This window comes from Panthera onca, chromosome B2, assembly GCF_046562875.1.
Source record: "Panthera onca isolate mPanOnc1 chromosome B2, mPanOnc1 haplotype 2, whole genome shotgun sequence".
NCBI lineage: Eukaryota > Metazoa > Chordata > Mammalia > Carnivora > Felidae > Panthera > Panthera onca.
The window spans coordinates 123,006,284-123,026,524 of NC_138343.1; the positions used below are offsets into that span (position 1 = coordinate 123,006,284).

The 20,241-nt window shown below is 41.6% G+C and overlaps 1 protein-coding gene across 6 annotated transcripts in view; it reads right to left on the reverse strand.

Moving 5' to 3' along the window:
* The window catches only part of IL20RA (interleukin 20 receptor subunit alpha), a 36,736-nt gene extending 22,332 nt beyond the window's left edge, over positions 1–14,404 (reverse strand). For 2 of the 6 annotated variants that reach the window (XM_078447369.2, XM_078447368.2), the window contains exon 1: positions 13,498–14,404. In XM_078447369.2, coding sequence (XP_078303495.2) covers positions 13,498–14,023 — 526 coding nt within the window. In that variant the 5' untranslated portion in view covers positions 14,024–14,404. Of the gene's footprint in view, positions 1–8,710; positions 8,858–12,980; positions 13,446–13,497 lie in introns of those variants that run through there. The other 4 variants (XM_078447366.2, XM_078447367.2, XM_078447371.2 and 1 more) reach the window with 4 other exon arrangements.
* Positions 14,405–20,241: the final 5,837 nt, after the last annotated feature.

The following is a 20,241-nucleotide window of genomic DNA, read 5'->3' on the forward strand; positions in this document are numbered from 1 at the left end:
GAATGGGGATGGAACACCCTGAACTGCCAAATCTTGGTGGTAGCTTGAAGCCGCCTTGGTAAACCTACATTGTACCCAGGGAATCATCACCAGCAGCAGACACTCCACAGACGATTTTTCTTAATGTTTAGCTTTATTTTTGAGAGAGAGCGAGAGCGAGAGAGCAGGGGAGGGGCAGAGAGAGGGGGAGACACAGAATCCGAAGCAGGCTCCAGGCTCTGAGCTGTCAGCGCAGAGCCTGACGCGGGGCTCGAACTCACGGACCGTGAGATCATGCTGAGCCCAAGTCGGATGTTTAACTGACCGAGCCACTCAGAAGCCCTTCAACAGATCCTTTTGAATGAAGGAACAGTCGCCCATGCATGACAAGTGGCTGCTACCTATTGTATCTTTTGAAATAGGAAAATACCTTAACATGTTTGTATCAATCCTTTCTGTGGGGAGTGAGGTTAAAAGAGGTAAGAAAAAGCACCAGAGGGTGATTAACTAATTTCGGGAAGCAAAAGCTGTAAATAACTCATCCTGAACACACCAAGTGAGAGCCAAACAGCATTGCTGCTTTTGTGCATTGATGCAATCCCTTAGATATTGTTCTAACGTCACCATGCCGAAAGGAAAAGCAGATTTTCTTTTGTCTCAAGTTGTAAATCATCTCTCCTGAAAATTGTTAACTCCTCTCTCTTCCCCTCCTTAATTATATATCAAGTGTTCTTAAAAATCAGTCATCTAACAACAGCCCTTAAAATGTGAGTCAGGAACTATGTACCTAAGAAAAGATATGCAGCTGTCTATAAAGGCAAGAGCATGGTTTGGTGTTAACATTAGTTCCTGTAAACTTGATGATTTTCCCTTAACCACCATCTCCACTGTTATTTCTCTACTGTATCTTTGCCCACTCTCTGCCAGATGTGTGTGCTCCCTCACTTTTCTCTCTAATAATAGTGTACATTATATAGGGTGGTCGCTGGCCCTCTCTCTCTGGCTTCTAGTAATTGATTATGTGAGTTGGTCAGAGAGAAGTTCTAAGGGCAAGAGTTCTAGAGCTACACTGGGGTCCACTCCCTTCTCTACCACTTACCAGTCGTGCATCCCCACGTTAGTTATTTATGTCTGCACCTCAATTTCCTCTTTATAAAACAAAATAATACTATCTGCTTCATAGGCTTGATGGGATGATTAAATAAGATTCTTTCCAGGGCGCCTGGTTGGCTCAGTCAGTTAAGCATCCGACTTCAGCTCAGGGCATGATCTCACGGTTCATAAGTTCAAACCCCAGGTCGGGCTCTGTGCTGACAGCTCAGAGCCTGGAGCCTGCTTCAGATTCTGTGTCTCCCTCTCTCTCTGCCCCTCCCTGCTCACATTCTGTCTCTCTTTCTCAAAAATAAATAAACGCTAAAAAAAAAATAAGATTCTTTCCATAGACCTCTTGGAACAGTGCCCGGCACAAAGAAAGAGCTCAATCATTATTAGCTCAGTGTTGTCCTCGATAGTTAACTATTCTCACTTTACAGATGAATAGACAGAGCCCCAGAGAGGCTGAATGATTTGGCCATGGTTATTCAGCCATTTGGAGGGATCCTTGGTTGAGTTCAAGTGTTCTGACCATGACTGGGCTCCTATAGTAGGCCACTTGCCTACTGCCTTTCAGAAATGATCCTGAGAACACAGTTGCAGGAAGAAGGGATTGTATGATCATTATAGATTTTGCATGTCATAGATGATTGCTTCTAAGGAGAGATATAAGAAATTCAATGAGGAAAACCCAAGTATCTCTTCTTCATTGAAGCTTTTCCCGGTGGAACTGTACATAGTCATATCATTCATTCAACATGTTTACTAGGTACCTACCGTGTGCTAGAAAGAGTGCTGACAGGCGCTAGGGCAGTAGAGGAGAGAAACACACAGAAGGCCCTGCTCTCAAGGAGCAGATAGGATCTGAATCTGGGACATGATCCATCAATATATGCTTTCCCTGCCAGGTATGTGAACATTTATGTGGATGAGTGATGCATAAGTCATACAGAAAAAGCGGTGTTATTTCTTTATAGCCACACCTCAGTAAATAAATTTATGTGCTTAAACATGTTTTTGACTATTGCTGTCGGTTCTCGATAGCAAGGAGGCCTTTAAGGTCGAGATGACTTCTTAAAATAAGGAGATTGGAGTTGACCCATCAAAGACAGTGTGCATCTTCCATGTAGTTCCTGTGGGAGGGTTTATAATTATTGCTAGGGTACTGCTCAGCTCGTGGCATTTAGGACACACTTCCTTTCAGCTATAATTGTTTTCAAAGGCAACTTACAAACATACAAATATTTCCATCTCATTTTTTTTTTTTTATAATCACGCCTTGTTTTTGCAAAACCATAACCTGACTTCTCATCTTGATTACCCAAGTTTGTTGGAAATGGCTTGGAATGCGTTTGAAAATTAAATCCCATCTCCAAGATGAAGGTTTGCCACTTAATGGGTTATTCTGATCAACGTATGCAGGCTCTACCCGGAACTCTGAAAAGAGGAGCTTACGAAATACATTGTTGTGAGATATTTTGTACATTGCCTTCTAAAATGCCTATTTTGAAGACACCATTAACTTGAATATGTCAGCCCTGCTGTTAGAAAACCAGTCACACTACCTTATATCATCTCTCATATAAATGTCTTCCTTTCGTTTTTAGAAATCAGCCTTTTAAGGACAGGAACTTGATTTTCTCCACATTTTGTGATCTCTCTAAAGTAGCTGGATTTGTAATAATGAACATTATAGTATCTGGAAAAGAAAGGTAGATTCAAATGTGGGTTGGAGTCTATACTACTGATAACTTGCCTCAGAAAGGAAATGAAAGTAAGAAAAGAGTCAAAGGCAAACCATTTGGGACCACTAAGGTATTAGAAAGAATAGCTACTGGAAATTCCAAGTTGAATCAACAGGTATTCATTAACTATCATCGACTTTATTGTTCAAATCATTTTCACAACTAGTATTTCTTTATATTCTCACAGAAGCCATTCTTTTGTCAATACCTTCATCACTTGAAATTTTCAGAGGGAAAATCACCAACCTAAAAATGGGGGAAAAACATGTAAAAAGTAAGAGAGTTTCAAAAATAATTAGTGGAAATTTGGAAGTAGTTATTAGTATTTGCTTCTGTTCACTGTAGACTGGAATTTTGAGGGAAATGAGGTTGATGAGTGTGGTCGCAATTGTGATCTCAGATTTTCCTGCTGAACAAGACAAGGATGGAAGCAGACAGTAGCCATCAAAAACAATCAGGTAAATTTTTTTCACTAGGCTAGCTCTCCTCTCTAGTGACAGGTAGATGCTTTGATATTTTCGAGAATGACTAGAGTAGGGTTGAATTACGCCTTGAAGTTGTGTAACTATATGCAATAAAATGAACAGACGTTGCACGTGCTGCTTAGGCCACACTGAAGATCAGCTCTTTTAGGTCCTTAACGGCCACAAGATGTAAAAAAAAAAAAAGAACACTGGTGATGAGAAAAGCAGAGCAACCACGAAGAGTCCACGCACAAGGAAGAATCAAAGGCACTGTTGCACTCACGGCCTTGGAACTTGTCCATGAACAACTGAGTGGATCAATTAAGACACTGCCTTTGCTCACTAAAGCTAACAGGGCCTTCAAAGGACTGTGTTGATTAAGGAAGTGGGAAATAGCACCGAGGACAGAAGCCCCAGCTTGCAAAACCACAGCTGTAACAATTGTGCCTTTTGATAATTGTTTGTGGTTTGATTCAGTATTGCAAAGAGCCCCACAGACCACAGTGACTTGAGGCTGCCAATGACCTTGAAGTCAGGCCATCCTACAGCTATGAAGCTTCCTACTCCTGCCCAGTTTTTGTTTGTTGATGTGTAGTTTCATAAAAAAAAAAAAAAAAAAAAAAAAAAAAAAAGAACTGAAAAGTATATAAGAAAGAACTATAGGTGTGAAAAAAGAATATTAACTATCTAGTAATTTATAGACTGTCCATGCTTAGAGCAGGATTTAGCTTTTTTGGTTTCCCAGTGAATATAAAAGTTATGTCAACACTATACTGTTGTCTATTAAGTGTTCAATAGAAATAGAAATGTACACAACTTAATTAAAAATATTTTATTGCTAAAAAATGCTAACCATCCTCTAAGCTTTCAGCAAGTCACAACCACTGATCACAGATCACTGAGAACTATAAGAAATATAACAATAACTGAAAAGCTTGAAATATTGCAAGAATTATCAAAATGTGATACAGAGACACAAAATGAACAAACGTGGCTGGGAAAATGCACTGATAGACTTACCTGCTCGACACAGGGTTGACACAAATCTTCAATTTGTAAAAACTGGACTATCTACAAAGTGCAATAAAATTAGATATGCCTGTATTTTCCTGCTAAAATTTTAAATGAAAAAGACCTTAATTTATATTGAATGATATTATTTTATATAATATGGATGCCAGCCTACCTAGAACTATTTATTGAATTTTGTTTTTCCTAAAAGCATTAAAAACATTTTTTTTAAATGTTTATTTATTTTTGAGAGAGACAGAGACACAGCATGAGTGGGGGAGGCAGAGAGAGCGGGAGATATAGAATTTGAAGCAGTCTCCAGGCTCTGAGCCATCAGCACAGAGTCTGATGCGGGGCTTGAACTCATGAACTGTGAGATCATGACCTGAGCCAAAGTCAGATGCCCAACTCACAGCCACCCAGGGGCCCCTAAAAGTGTTTGAAGTATTTGTTCATACTAAGACATTTACTTTGAAATCTCATTGCTTTTCTAATGTATCTTTTCTCAAGTAGGGCAAATGTGAATTGATATATATAAAATTTTATGTATATATATATATATATATATATATATATATACACACACACATATACATACATATATATGTATGTATACATACATACATATATATGTATGTATATATACACACACCAGCAACTCTTGTAAATCTCAGTTTAAAGGACCCTTTTTAGAGGAAGCCCTGCCTGACTTCTAGACTCAATTGGTTACCTTGTTCTGTGCTTTTTTTTTGAAGTTTTTTTTTTTTTTTTTTTTTAGAGAGAGAGACAGAGACAGAGAGAGGGAGGGAGGGAGAGAGAGAGAGAGAGAGAGAGAGAGAGAGAGAGAGAGAATGAATCCCAATCAGGCTCCATGCTGTTGGCACAGAGCCTGAAGAGGGGCTTGAACTCACAAACCGTGAGATCACTGCCTAGGCCGAAATCAAGAGTCAGACGCTTAACCCATTGAGCCACCCAGGCACCCCTGTGCTTGTAAAGAGCTTGGTCTTCTCAATTCTAGCATTTATACTTTATTTTCTTTAGGCTTATTTATTTATTTTGAGAGAGAGAGGGAACAGGAGGGGCAGAGAGAGAGGGAGAGAGAGAATCCCCAGCAGGCTCTGCACTGTCAGCACAGAGCCTAATGCAGGGCTCAAACTCACAAACCTCAAGATCGTGACCTGCGCCAAAACCGAGAGTTGGATGTTTAACAGACTGAGCCACCCAGATGCCCCTGGCATTTATACCTTGATGTAATTACCTGTCTGAGACCAAAGGCTCTGTGAAGAAAGAGACCTTGTTTTCTTGTTCACCTCAGTGCCTAGACCTCTTCCCGATATATATGAATGAATGACATTGCATGAATAACAAGTGTTCAAAAGAAAATTATTTAAAAATCACAGTGTGTTAAGTTATATATTAACTCCTGGAAACTCCAAATGGATGTATGGGCTGTTAAGGTAATTCTTCTTCATTAAATCTGATCACCTCAGCTACCTTATCCCCCTAAGTTATTTGCTCCTGAGCTGAATGCAATATTCTATTTTGCACTTAGAAATTAGGAGCTAATTTTTAATAACAAAGTAGAGCATTTAGTAGATAATTTAGTGGGCCTTTTGAAACACATATATTTTAATCAAAATTGGAGGAGGAGGGCTGGCTTGGAATTAGATGGATAGTTAACCTGAAATATGAAAATGGTCCTTGTTGGATCAAGGGTGAGGATTTTGTAGTTGAAGTGCCCCTCAGAGAAGCCGGAGGTAGAGATCTCAGGAGAGTGAGCCCCTCTGCTGAAGAAATTTAAACTTCACTGTCTTTATTACATACCTATTGATGGCTTTCCCTTTTTATTTTTATTGAGGTATAATTGACCTATAACATTATCTTCGTTTTAGGTTTACAAAATAAAAATTCAACATTTGTGTATATTACAAGATAGTGGCTCTCTCTTATGTTCATGTTATGGAACATACAAGAGAAGACCTCGTCTCTGCCTTCAACATTCTCAGGGGAGGCTTCCAGGCATGACGCTCCCAGGAAAGTTGTCCTTCGGCAGTGGCCATGTTGAAGAGGAGAGCCGCTGCATGGGGATGAAAAGGTTGCTTTTCTCCACCTTAGAAGCCAAGCTCATGGATCCTGCCCTATGAGCCTGTGCTCACTGCCCTGTGAGCCTGTGAGGGTATGAATTCAATTGTGCCTCCCAAAAGAAGTATGTTGAAATCCTAACCCCCAGTACCTCATAAAGTAACTGTAATTAGGTATAGGGTCCTTGTAGAGATGATCAGTTAGAAAGAGGTCATTAGGGTCGGCCCTAATCCAATATGGCTGGCATCCTTATAAAAAAGGGAAGTTTGGACACAAAGAGAGAAGATTATGTGAAGAGACAGGGAGAGCGCCATGTGAAGGCAGAGAATTGGAAGGATGTTCAACAAGCCAAGGAAGGCCAAAGATGGCCAGCAACCACCAGAGGCTAGGAGAGGGGTCTGGAACAGATGTTCCCTCACGGCTCTCAGAAGGAGAGCTGCCCATATCTTGATTTCAGACTTCTAACTTCCAGAAACATGAGATAATAAATTTACATTATTTTAGGCCACCAATTGGTAGTATTTTGTTATGGCGGCCTTAGAAAACTAATCTAGGAGGTGTCATTTGCTCGCTTCTATCTTCCTCAAAAATGAACACGATGCTTATTGAGGAGAATGATAAATTCCTTAAGGGCTGCCTAACCTCTAGAAAGTAAAGATGAGGGGACTGACGTAGGAGATAATTTAAATAGGGGAAATGATGGAAACAAATGCTTTAACTAGGACGACGCAGTTACCAAAAAAACCCTCATATCACCAAAATACAAATGTAACTGTATGGGCTGGAACTTTGAGAAGGCTGAATGAATAGTATACATGTTGACAATCTGGAAGTATAAGGACAACTTACTGACAAATCTGTACACGAAAAATTATGCTCTTTCTCTGTGACTGGACGTAAAGCTGGCATTTGGGAAAGCAGCGTGTATCTGTGTGGAAGCCGTTTTGTGGCTCAATGTGTAACGCGGTGACCATCACAGGCAAAAAAACAGAACCAGAGTCGAATAGATAATCAGCAAAAATTTTCTCCAGGAAAAGGTATCCAAAGACCCCCGTCACAGACCTCACAAGCTCTAGATGAAACATTATGCCATATTTCCATCCTCTATACTCTGAGAAGCCAACAGAAAGGAAACCACTTTTGCAAAGTGAGATTGTCTTAATATGAAAGTCTGAGTTTACATGAGGGGTCAGAGTCTGTGTCTCCTAGGAGAGGAGAACAGAGAAAACGAGGGCACCTTATAGGGATCAGGAACCCTGTGTTCACCAAGAACCTGAAGCTGAGTTATTTAAGAACAAACACGCCAGGTGTAGGGCTTCGAATATAGTAGACCAGCCATGTCATCACGATCTACGCGGAGGCAGCCTGGGAGCTTGCAGACGAACTGGAACACACACATACTAGAAAGACCAGGAGACAGAGGCTGGCATGACATAACGGGGAAGGTGGTTAGTGGAGAGGAAAGAAGACACAGATGGCTACATCCTGTTACCTGCACAGCTCGTCCCGCATGGCCTTAGCAGCATACAGCGAGCACCAGGAATGGGTGAAGGTCAAAGAGATTCAGAACTTAGCTCATTATATGGAAGAACATTTTCACGGTAGGAAGTCTGTGATGACAGCACATCCCATCTTGGGTGCCATGCAGTGAGTTGCCCATAATGACAGGTACTCAAATAGCAGACAGGCAATGACCTGGAAGTAATGCCACCAAGGAGATTCACTGGAGAAGCAGCTGGATAGGACTTGAACGGCCTGTCACCCCCAGGTTTCTATACCCAAAGGAATTCTGAAGCTAAAGCAGAGGAAGGATTTAATTTTAATGTCTCCAGCCAGCAATTTTTTCCTAAAGTTTTCTTGTCCTCCAATTTTATAAGTAATTGACACATCCTGGAATTGGTTATAGTGATTTAATCCATTTTTCTGGTATCAGCATTTGTGTCAGATAATCATAAATGTGGACCGAGAACAAGTAAGAGTGCTGTCAGAATATCACAATCATAGCATGAGTGTAATGTTAATAAGATGGATAAAATGATTTGACTCGTTAAAATACATGCTACATTAAGCTGCAGCTGATTCTAAGATGTCTTTTTCTTTTTTTTAAATAATCATGGAAGTGAATATGTCAGTAATACCTGGTAAAGCTGTGCAAAGAAGAAAAAGATGCAAATAGAAAATCATTTTAAAAATAACATGTATGTAACGAAAGGTGCTTTTAAGCAAAAAAGGCAAATTTACTGAGTAGTATTTTATGAAAAGTACTATGCCAAGCACTAGCAAAGGCAACACACAGATATGCAGTTTTATTTATTTAAAATATTAAAATAGGGGCACCTGGGTGGCATAGTTGGCTAAGCATCGGACTCTTGATCTCAGCTCAGGTCACAGTCTCATAGTTTGTGAGTTTGAACCCCAAACTGGGCTCTGTGCTGATGGTGTGGAGCCTGCTTGGGATTCTGTCTCTCCTTCTCTCTGCCCCTCATCTGCTTGTGCATGCTCTCTCTCTCAAAATAAAGAAACCTTAAAAAATTAAAAATAAATAAAATAAAATGTTATAAAAATAGCATAATGTTTTATGTTGAAATGCTTATGCTAACGTATTTACTTTATAATACTAATAATTCCATCTACCTATTCCTTTGTCCAGAGTTTATGTTTCAATGGAAAATGTATGTCCTACCCATGGCTCTGACATCCAGAGCTATACGAAAAGTTACACTCAGAACTGTCACTCCCCCCTCATCCCTACCCCCTTGTTCCTATACCACACCACCTGCCAGAGGTAACAAATCTCTTTACTTATTCTCTGGAGTGTGAATACTGCCTTTCTTGAATTTATTCTACAGGAAGATCAATACATAGTTATAGGCACTGGGTGCACACATTTTGAAGACTGAGGCTGATGATGTCTACAGCTACATGCTTGGATCTGAGGCACATGATTTTCTCCAGACAGGCTGGGGATGAGCCTCAGCTGATAAGTGTGGAAGCCATGCAAAGATACAAGAAATTACCTCATGTCTGCTCCAACGTAACAGTAACTGCAGTGAGAATCCCTGCAGACACCACCTTAATCAAGTGATCAAGGTCAACACCACCACCAAGAAGACATTGATATCATAAATCCTTGGCTATGACGCGCTGAGAAAGACAACACAATTTGCTCCAGAGGAATAACCTCACTCTAAACATGAAGAGACATCAGATGAACCCAAATGGAGGGACATGTTAAGGAAAAGATGGCACTCCAAAGTGTCATGGGCATGAGGAACTGTTATAGATTGGAGGACACAAAGGGGACAATGACAGCTAAATGTAAAGTGGGATTCTGGAACAGAAAAAGAGCCTTAATGGAAACATTGTTGAAACGTGAGCATGGTCTACGGTTCAGTGAATGTATTATGCCAAAGTTAATGTCCGGGTTCCGAACATTGTACAATGGTTATGTAAGATGCTAAACTCGGGAGAAACTGGGTAAGGGATTTATGGAAACTCTTCTGTTTCTGGAACTTTTTTTGTAAGCCTCAAATTATTTCAAAAGGAAAAGCTAAAAAAAAATAATGAAGGGAATTTTGTTAGTTCACCGGAATCGTCTGTGTGTGTACAAATAACTTCTCATGAAACAGAATACCCAAATGCTGCTGTGTTGATATCAGAGAAGAGACACTTCAACAAATACCTTCACCGTGCTAATTATAGTATATTAGTCTAATAAGCATAGATAGGCGTAGTAGTAATATTTAGACTGTAATCCAAAAGCTCCAAAACTAAAGTTAGGCTCATTTGTTCGCAGACATAATAAACTCCATATTTTTTTTCTTTCTTCGGGGATTTTGGGGAGATCTCCTTGATGAAGGCATATTGGAGGTGAGATGCCAAGTGTGAGCAAGCAGTTAGCTGGGGCTAGAGTGGGTAGGAGCACTCTAGCAGAGGGAACTACAAGTATCTCATTTCTCTGAGATGAAAAGTGGTTTGGCTTTGTTCTAGAAACTGGAAAAAGGCCAGCAGAGCAGGAAGTAAGCGGTGTGAGGTAAGGCTGAGAATCTGGGAGGAGTGGTCCACAAAAAACATTGTGGGGGAGGTCAGAATTATTCTACAGCAATCGGGGCACCTGGGTGGCTCAGTTGGTTAAGCGTCCAACAGTGGCTCAGGTCATGATCTCCGGGTTCATGGGTTTGAGCCCCGCGTCAGGCTCTGTGTTGACAGCTTGGAGCCTGGAGCTTGCTTTGGATTCTGTGTCTCTCTCTCTTGGCCTCTCCCCTGCTCACCCACTATCTCAAAAATAAATAAACATTAAAAAATTAAAAAAAACAAAACAAAACCCCAAATCATTCTACAGCAATGGATGCCCCCGAAGGGCTTGAGGAGAAGGGATACGGGACCTTGGGAAGTTATTTTCTCCTGCTCTCTCTTACTGGCTTTGAATGCTTTTTATATAATGCTGACTACAGTTCTTTATGTTCACTGAAGAATAAGTATGGGAATGGGCTGCCAGGGCAGAGTTTGAAACGTACAGGAATAAACTTCCTGGTGAAACTTCTGTCCCTGGAGAGTGTAGAGAGTGAAACTGAGCATGTGTCACGCTTGCATCACAGATGTTCTGAATTCCATTAAAAGCTTACCTGAAATTAAATATAACTATTTTCCCAGAGTGTTGATGTTTTTTTCTCTCACTCTGAGTGTTTGGGATTATACAGTCTGACCCAAAGCCTGAGTTGGGTGAATGAATTTTTGTGCTAAAAAGTTCAAAAACTTAAAGTATTCACCTGCCCAAGAGTGGCAATGTCATCCAACCCTTAGAAAGCTCACATTGTTTGGCGGATATTGTGATTGATCCATCAGGATAGAGGTCACTTGCTATTAAGAGGTAGGTATAGTATCTAAGGAGCTTCTAACCTGCTTTTTCCAGCGGTCCTTAGGGTACCTGAGGACCCAGAAGAAAATAGCACCTGGGTCTCGTGGATCAGAGAAGAGTTTCATCTGGGCTTTGTCAAGCCGAGAATATTACTGCCTTCTGTTGTAAGTCCCCAACCCAATTATGGAGCACACTTTATGTCCGTCTTTGATTACAGAAACAAACAAATTCCTATCTGTTAGTTTGAGCCTCAGTATTGGCGTAAGTCAGGAGCAGTCTCATCCCGTTGAGCCTATGTAGGAAATAACTAGAAAATGATACAATACAAAATCATATGATAATATATTATAAATAAGTTTATAAACACAAAATAAACTTACCATAATTTTAAAAAATAACCATAATTTTTGATAAATTTAGGATTTAGACGAGAAACGCTTGGGGGTATAAAATCTATTGTTGAAATATATTACATTTTGGAACTGTATTGAACTTCTTGCATGTTTACTGAAGCGCAGTTGACACACAATGTTACATTAGTTGCAGGTGTAGACCTAGTGACCCCACAAGTCTCTAGTTATGCTATGTTCACATGTATAGCTGCTATCACTCTACAGTGTTATTATAATACCACTGACTCTATTCCCTGTGTGGTACCTTTTATCCCTGTGATGTATTCATTCCATAACTGGAAGACTGTATCTCCCCCTCCCCTTCACCCATTTTGCCCATTTCCCAGCCCCCCTCCCTTTGGCAACCATCACTTTGGTCTCACTATTTATGAGTCTGTTTCTGCTTTTCGTTTGTTTCCTCATTTGTTTTATTTTTTAGATTCCACACATAGTTAAATCCTACGGTATTTGTCTTTCTCTGCCTGACTTCTTTCACTTAGTGTAATACTCTCTAGGTCCACTCATGTTGTTGCAAAGGGCAAGATCCTATTTTTTAAAATTTTCTATGTTTTTATTTATTTTTGAGAAATAAAATAAATAAACAAAATTCTTCATTTTTTTTGAGTGTGTGTGTGTGTGTGAGAGAGAGAGAGAGAGAGAGAGCATGAGAGAGAGTGAGAGAGAGCAAAAGTGGGTGAGGGGTAGAGAGAGAGGGAGACACAGAATCGGAAGCAGGCTCCAGGCTCTGAGCTGCCAGCACAGAGCCCAATGAGGGACTTGAACTCGTGACCCACAAGATTAGGACCTGAGCTGAAGTCCAACGCTTAACCTGCTGAGCCACCCAGGAGCCCCTAGATCCTATTCTTTTTAATGTCTGAGTAATATTCCCATGTGTGGTGTATGTATGTGTGCATCACACCTTTATCCATTCCTCTACCATGGACACTTGGGTTGCTTCCATAATAACTGTATTGCACATAACTTTTTCTTTGACTACTAAGAACACTGCACTTTTCACGGACAACTTTCTGCATTCACTGTTGTTCAGCTCTGGGTTAACAGTAAAAGTTAAAAGCCTGAACCACGTCTCTACAAAGTACAGTATTCTGGGAAGCTTTGCTGGTTTTAATTAAAAAAAAAAAAAAAAAAAAATCCCAGATATCTTGCTTTAAAAAAACATCTTTTTCTTATATATCAGAAAAGCAGAAGAAAGAAAGAAATCAGGTTAATGAATCATCCTGGCTTACTGGATCCCACTTGGTAGAATTTAAACTTAAAAACACAGCAAAACACATTTCGGTTACCTTATGTCAACCATAGAAGTTTTGTGATTTCCGAAAAATCAAAGAGCACTTACCTGTACACGGTCCTAACCACAAAGGGGGAAAAAAAATGACGTGCTCAGGAGAAGTGATCTTATTTTAGAAACACTGCCGCTTTCTAGACCCTGTTCTTTCCGAGCAGACCCTTCCGGGGAGTCCGGTATAAAGCGCCGTGGTCACCGCCGGCCCCGGGGTTGGCCCCTGTTAAAGGGCGGCAGGTCCGTGCGGGCGAGGGCGCTGCGCGGGGTCACTGGCGCCCAATGCAGGCTCCGAGCTGTGGGTTCCACTCAGAGCCACCACTGTCACACTTCCTCCGCCTCCCTGCCACCCGCGCAATGGAAAGTGTGAAACGCTCGGTCCTGCAAACTTGACTCAGAAGCAGACGCGCGGCGGGCTGCGGCGAGTTTCTCCGGGGGCTCGCGGCGCAGACCCCCAGGCCGAGCTAGCGCGATACCCGGCCGGCGGACGAGCCGGTCGGCGCTGCGCCGTCTGCGGAACCGGCCCGGGAACGTCCGCGTCCCGCACGGGGCGGCCCCGCCGCCACCGACCTACCTGCGCATCCCGACGGCGCGGCCGCGAACAGCAGCAGCGGCAGCAGCCCCAGCCGCAGGGCCGCGCGCCCGGGCGCCTGGACCCCTCTGGCCGCCGCCCTCGCCGGGGGTCGGCGGGCCCACATGGGCGGCGGGGCTGGGTCACATCCCCGCGGGCGTCCCGCAGCCTCCCGCGGCCCCCTCGAGCCGCGGCCTCCGTCGGCGCCCGGCACCCACCGCTCGGGCTGCGCGCGGCGCTCACGGTGGCCCGGCGCCCAGGGAGGCGGTACGGCGGCCGCGCCCCACCCGCGTCCCGCCCCAGCCCAGCCGCCAGCGCGATCTCCAGTCCCCAGGCACGCGGCGCCGAGAGCCTGACCGAGCATCCAGGGCCCCAACCAGCGAGGGCACTGGTGCAGGGAGGACCTCACTCCGGGGAGGAGAGAGAGGGCGGCGCAGGGAAGAGGGGTTCTGCTGTTCGGGCCTGACCATCCCTCCTCTGAATGTGAACTGTCGGAGTTCAGTACCGGAAGAATGAGATGGACGTTCATCTCTCAACATCCCGCCAGGCACTCTGCCATGCACTGTATTTGATTTCACGCAGTCCCCACCACCCGCAACTAGGTACTGTCCCATTGTACAGAAGAGGAAAGGGAAGGACGACGTATCTGCTTGAATGAAGTCTCCAGGCTTGTCAGCAGTGGCCTGCAGATGTCCACACAGGCCGGGTTCTAGGTTCCAGGCTCTTCATAACGGCATGGTGGGGGGTTGAAATTAAGAAACGTGTGCAGGGGCGCCGGGGATGGCCCAGTCCGTTAAGCCTCACAATCTGGATTTTCACTCAGGTCCTGATCTCAGGGTTGGTGACATGGAACACCCTGCGGACTCTGCTGACAGTGCGGGGCCTGCTTGGGATTCTCTCTCTGCACCCGCACCCCGACCCCCACCCTTCCCCTGCTCTCGCTCTTGGAAAATAAATAAATAAAACATTAAAAAAAAAAAAAAAAAAAGAATGCGTTAAAATAGTTGAAGTAGTATAAAGAAAACCTGAGAGCCAGTCTCAGCTCTGGTCCTTAAGAGGAAGTTGTAAAGGCTGGGAGATGTACCCAGATGTACCAAATTAGATCCCTAAATTTAGATCAACTACCTCCATCCTAGACAAAAGAATCTAAAGTAATTGAAAAGAAAGAAGTCTTTTTGCTGGGAGGAAGTGAGAGGTCGGCCAGGATTTTCAGAGTTCTCTAAATATGTTACTTCCTTCTCCCCGAAAGACTTGGAAACAGAGGCTAACAAAATCCAGGTCACATCGTCCCTTTGGCTGGGACTTCGGCCATGTGGTGCAGAAGCTGGGACTCCACATAAACGTTTGTCAGCCAGGTCCTTTAGGCTCCACCAATAGGGGGCGCTGGAGGCATGCTTGGCAGCCAGGGGAGGAGCCAAGGGGCCGGGCTTCCTATTGGCTGTTCTTGTCCACACTGCCCCACCGTGTCCCTTCACCCCAGCAGGAGCTTCTGGTTCCACACTCCCAGAATCAGCCTCGTTCTGCCCCCACAGAGATTCCAGCAATGGGCTGATGGTGCCCATTCTCAGAAGCCAGAGCTCCAGTTTCCGGGGTTCCTTTTCCAGGATGTAACCCCCACATCTTCCCTTTGTTCTTTCTGCCCTGGGTGCTGAAGTTGCTTTTGTAGTTACTTTCACTGCCTCAGTCTGAGAATCCCCCCTTTTACATTTTCAGTTCTCCAATATCTGTTTCATCAATTCTACAGAGCACATTTGTTTTTTGTTTTTTGTTTTTTTTTTTTTTTTTTTGTTTTGTTTTTTTTCTGTTAAAATAACTGGTATGGTTTCTAATCTCCTGGCTTGGGTCTTACTGATTCAGTAAGATTTAGGAAGGACCAAACACTTTAGGAAGGACTCCATGTGAGCAGGACATCATCAGCATTGTTGTGAGTTGCTGTTGTTCTTATTATCCACAAATTATATTAGTATAGCTTCATCCTTATTTTAAGTCTTGTGAGTTAATGTGACATATATTTGCCACAAAAGTATTTTGGGCCAAATGATTTTTGGTATCTAAGGTTTAGGACTTGTATGCATTTCTGTTCAAATATGAATCATTTGTGGCCCTAAAGGGGCTAATGCAGAAAGGTACTAGCCCTTCCCTTCTTATCTTGAGCAGTAACACTTCATTGTTTCTCCACTAGGAAGTGGAAATGGGTAGGGGTCCTTCCCCCTCATAAGTGGGCTACTCTTTGTTTGTGAACCAACAGCCTTCTGTACATCCGCCTTCCCTCTGGCCCTTCTCAGGTTCCCCTTTGCACTTAGCAGCATGTCAGAATCTCACTGGCTTCCTACCTGTTATCAAATTCACCACTCAGTTGATGCCTGTGGTTTTTGTATGATGAGTGTGACCTAAAAAATCGCTGAGTGTTCAGTCGATGTTTCCCATGCATTAAATTAAAGAGTGTAGTCATGACTCCTTTTGTTTTTACCCATGACCTGGAACTCAACTTAGGGAGTTTCCTTTGTACCTTCAAATTCTTACCCTCTTACCCACCCTGTGAAAATCAGGAAGAGACCGTCCAGTACCCTCCCAGTCGAAATCTTCCCAGTCAAAATAAATCCTAGTACATCGTTCAGATGATTTTTGAAATGACTCAACACATCCAAACTGGTATTTTCTTCTACGCATGAAGATTACAACCTTTCTGGGTTTTTTTTCCCTTTGGTGCTTTATTTCTTTTATTAAGTTTTTTATTTTAATCCCAGTATAGTTAATATAGTGTTATATTAGTTTCAGGTGTACAATATAGTAATTCAACAATTCATTGCATTACTCAGTGCTCATCATGGTAGGTGTGCTTTTAATCCCCCCCCCCCCACCTCCCCTTTGGTAACCATCAGTTTGTTCTCTATAGTTAAGAGTCTGTTTCTTGGTTTGTCTCTTTCTTTTCTCCTTTACTCATTTGTCTTGTTTCTTAAATTACACATATGGGTGAAATCATATGTCATTTGTCTTTGACTTATTTTGCTTAGCATTATACCCTCTAGATCCATTCATGTTGTTGCAAATGGCAAGATTTCATTCTTTTTTTTATGGCTGAATAATATTCCTGTGTGTGTGTGTGTGTGTGTGTGTGTGTGTGTGTATGCCACATTTTTTTCATCCATTAATCTATCAATGGACACTTGGACTGCTTCCATAATTTGGCTATTGTAAATAATGCTAATAAACATAGAGGCCCATGTATACTTTTTTTAATTCAATTTTTTTAATGTTTATTTTTGAGAGAGAGAGCACACGAGAGAAACAGAGACAGAGCGTAAGCACGGGAGGGGCAGAGAGAGAGGGACACACAGAATCAGAAGCAGGCTCCAGGCTCTGTGCTGTCAGAACAGAGCCTGATGTGGGGCTTGAACTCATGAACCATGAGATCATGACCTGAGCCGAAGTCAGACGCTTAATCGACTGACTCACCCAGGTGCCCCTGCTTGTATCCCTTTGAATTAGTGTTTTTGTATTTTGGGGACAAATACCCAGTAGTGTGATTACTGGATCGTAGGGTACTTCTATTTTTAACTTTTTTGAGGAAGCTCCATACTGTCTTCCACAGTGGCTGCACCAGTTTGCATTCCCACCAACAGTGCACAAGGGTTCCTTTTACTCCACGTCCTCGCCAACACTTGTTGCTTCTTGTGTTTTTGATTTTAGCCTCTCTGGCAGTGTGAGGTGATAGCTCACTGTAGTTTTGATTTGCATTTCTCTGCTGTTGCATGATGTTGAACATCTCTTCATGTGTCTGTTGGCCACCTGTGTGTCTTCTCTGGAGAAATATCTAGATGACAATCCTTCTTGCCATGATTTACCACCTACCGAGATCTTAATTTTGTGGAGCCTGATGTATGGGATTTTAGGCTTTCTGATCAGCACAGCTATAAATCAATACCCTGCACCCTCAACCCTAGTGCTAATACCACAAACAAAAATACAAGCTTTTTCTATTCCAGTTGAACTCCTAAATAGTTTCCAGGGATGATACATCATCAGCTCTATCAGCACCATTAGGTGAAGTTATTGAATTCTTACCTTGAGCTAGGTAGTATGCTAAGAATTTTACACTTACCACCTTACAACAGTGCTATGAGTTAGTCACATTACCCTGAATTACAAAATGAGGAAACATGCTTGGACAGGTTGTTCACTTAATAAATGACAGAACTGGGATCTGAAGCCTGGTTAATCTAATTTCAAAGTCTGTGTTTGTAATGACTTCCTTATATGCCTCTGCACTTAAGAAAATAAAGCAAATACATTTACCAGGTGAACTGCAAAATAACACACATACGAAGATGTATACTTACTAATTTATGGAAAATGCAGCATTGGTGTGATTTCCATATTGTAAACTACGTTGTGAATGGAAACAGATGCCCGTTTTTTGAACACTCAAGTATGGCCAGGGGCAGGTCCAGAACGTACTAAGAATCCAAAAGTAAACCTGAAGGTTAGAGGGCAGGCCATTTTGGGGGGAAAGGAGGAAAGGAGAGAGTCCGGGGGAGACAGTAAGCATCCAGGACTAAGGAGATTTCTGAAATCCTTTTAGTCTACTCTGCTGTTCTCTGTGGATATTTGGGACCCCTGACAATGTTTACATTATGCTGTCTGCTCAAATCTAAATAATATCAAATAGTTAAAATCTTATGGAATCCTATCTCATCAGATCTTCCTCCAATTCTTTCAAAAAAATTTTGGAGAAGTGGTCCACGCATTAAGATTTTTTGTAGTTGTTAAGTATAATACACATACAGAAAAATGCACCAAGATAGATGTTACAGTTCAATGAGTTATCACTAAGGGAATACGTTGGTAAGCATCACCCAAATCAAGAAATAGAACAATGGTAACTCTACATGGGCTGTCCTCTTACCCCTTCTCTTTTCCCCAAAATAATTCAGTGTGCATTCCATTGTATCTGGCTTCTCTTACTCAACACTATGCTGAGAATTATCTGTTACTGCCTGTAGCTTTAGTGCAACACTATAAAGTTATCCATTATGTAACTATACTATAATTTATTTATGCATTTTATTTTGATGACATTTAAATTGTTTCCAGTTTGCAGCTATTGGCAATAGTGCTTCTTGGAACATTTTTTTTTTCTGGAACATTCTTATTTGTGTCTCTTGCCTACGTGTACATATTTCTGGCAGGTACATACCCAGAAGTGTAATTACCAAATCATAAGACAGACATAATTTCTGCTTAAGTAAATAATGCCAAGCCTGTTTTCCAAAGTGGTTATAACAATTTACACTGCCATCAGCAGCAAATGACATTGAGAACTTTTTCATAAGTTTATTAGCCATTTTGGATATACTCTGTGTCAAGGATCTGCTCCTGTTTCTTACCTATTTTTTTATATCATCTCTTTTATGTTATTTTTGTTTGGAGAAATTTGTTACATATTCTGAATATTAAGCCTTTGGCAGTTATATATTATATAAATATTTCTCCCCTTATTGTGGTTTGCTGTTTTACTCTCTCAATAGAGTAATAAAAGTCCTTAAATGTAATATGGTATAATTTACCAATGATTTCTCTTATGGTCATTGTTTTTTGTGTCCTGTTTAAAAAATGTTATTCCGTCCTAAGATCATGAAGATATTCTTCTGAGTTCTTTTCTGAAAGCTTTATTGCTTTATTTTTCACATGTAAAATTATGATCTGCCTCGAATTGATTTTTATATATGGTTTAAACTAGGGGTTCAAATTTTATTTTTTATATGAGTCTGACTGTCCCAGCACCATTTACTGAAAAATCATCCTTTCCCTAAAGCATCATCTTCTTCATAAACTAAATGTCATTCATTAATGCATCTGTTTATAGACTCTGTTCAGTTGGTCTCTTTGTCTATTATTTTGCCAAATCCTACACTACTTTAATTATTTTATTTTTTTCCCTTTCAGTCCCTCTACTTTGTTCTTATTTGAGTACCTTGCCTATTTTTTGCCCTTTGTATTTCCATGGAAATTTTAGAATCACTTGTTAATTCCCACAACTGGATGAGGGTTTGTTTTTTAAAGTTTTTTTTTTTTTAATTAAAATCATAACACACATAAAATAAGGTGCTTAAAGCACACTAATCTTTACTTTTCATACATGCACAACCATGTTACTAACCAGAGACCAAAATCTAGAGTATTTTCAGCACTCCAGAAGATTCCCTCCTGCTGCTTCTCATATACCTCCCAACAGGAACTCACTGTTTTGACTCTCATTACCATCTGATTAGTTTTGACTGTTCTTGACCTTGTTATTAGGAGAAGCATACAGTATGTATTCTTCTGTGTCTGGCTTTTTTTGTTCAACATAATGTCTTTGAGATTCATTCATGTTGTCCCATGTATGAGTAGTTTTGTTTTGTTTTGTTTTGTTTTTAATTGCTAGGAGTGTTCCGTGATAAGTTGTTAATGTCTGTTCATTTTTATGCCAAAAGCAAATACCAGGTTTCCAGGGCAGAGATCAGAGTTATTAGTATTACCTACAGCAATAACTGCATCTGTTCCCTCGCTCCATTCCTCTCTCTCTCTTCTGGGGAGACATGGTGAGAGCTAGGTGGGTTCTGTGCATGCACTACAGGAGAGGAAACCCAATATTATTATAATCTGGAAGCTTAGATTGACGACACACTGCTTAGCTGCTGTCCTGTCTTTCTGAGAGAGGGAGAGAAACTCTTTGTCTCTAAGGTTAACAAATACTTTGGAGAG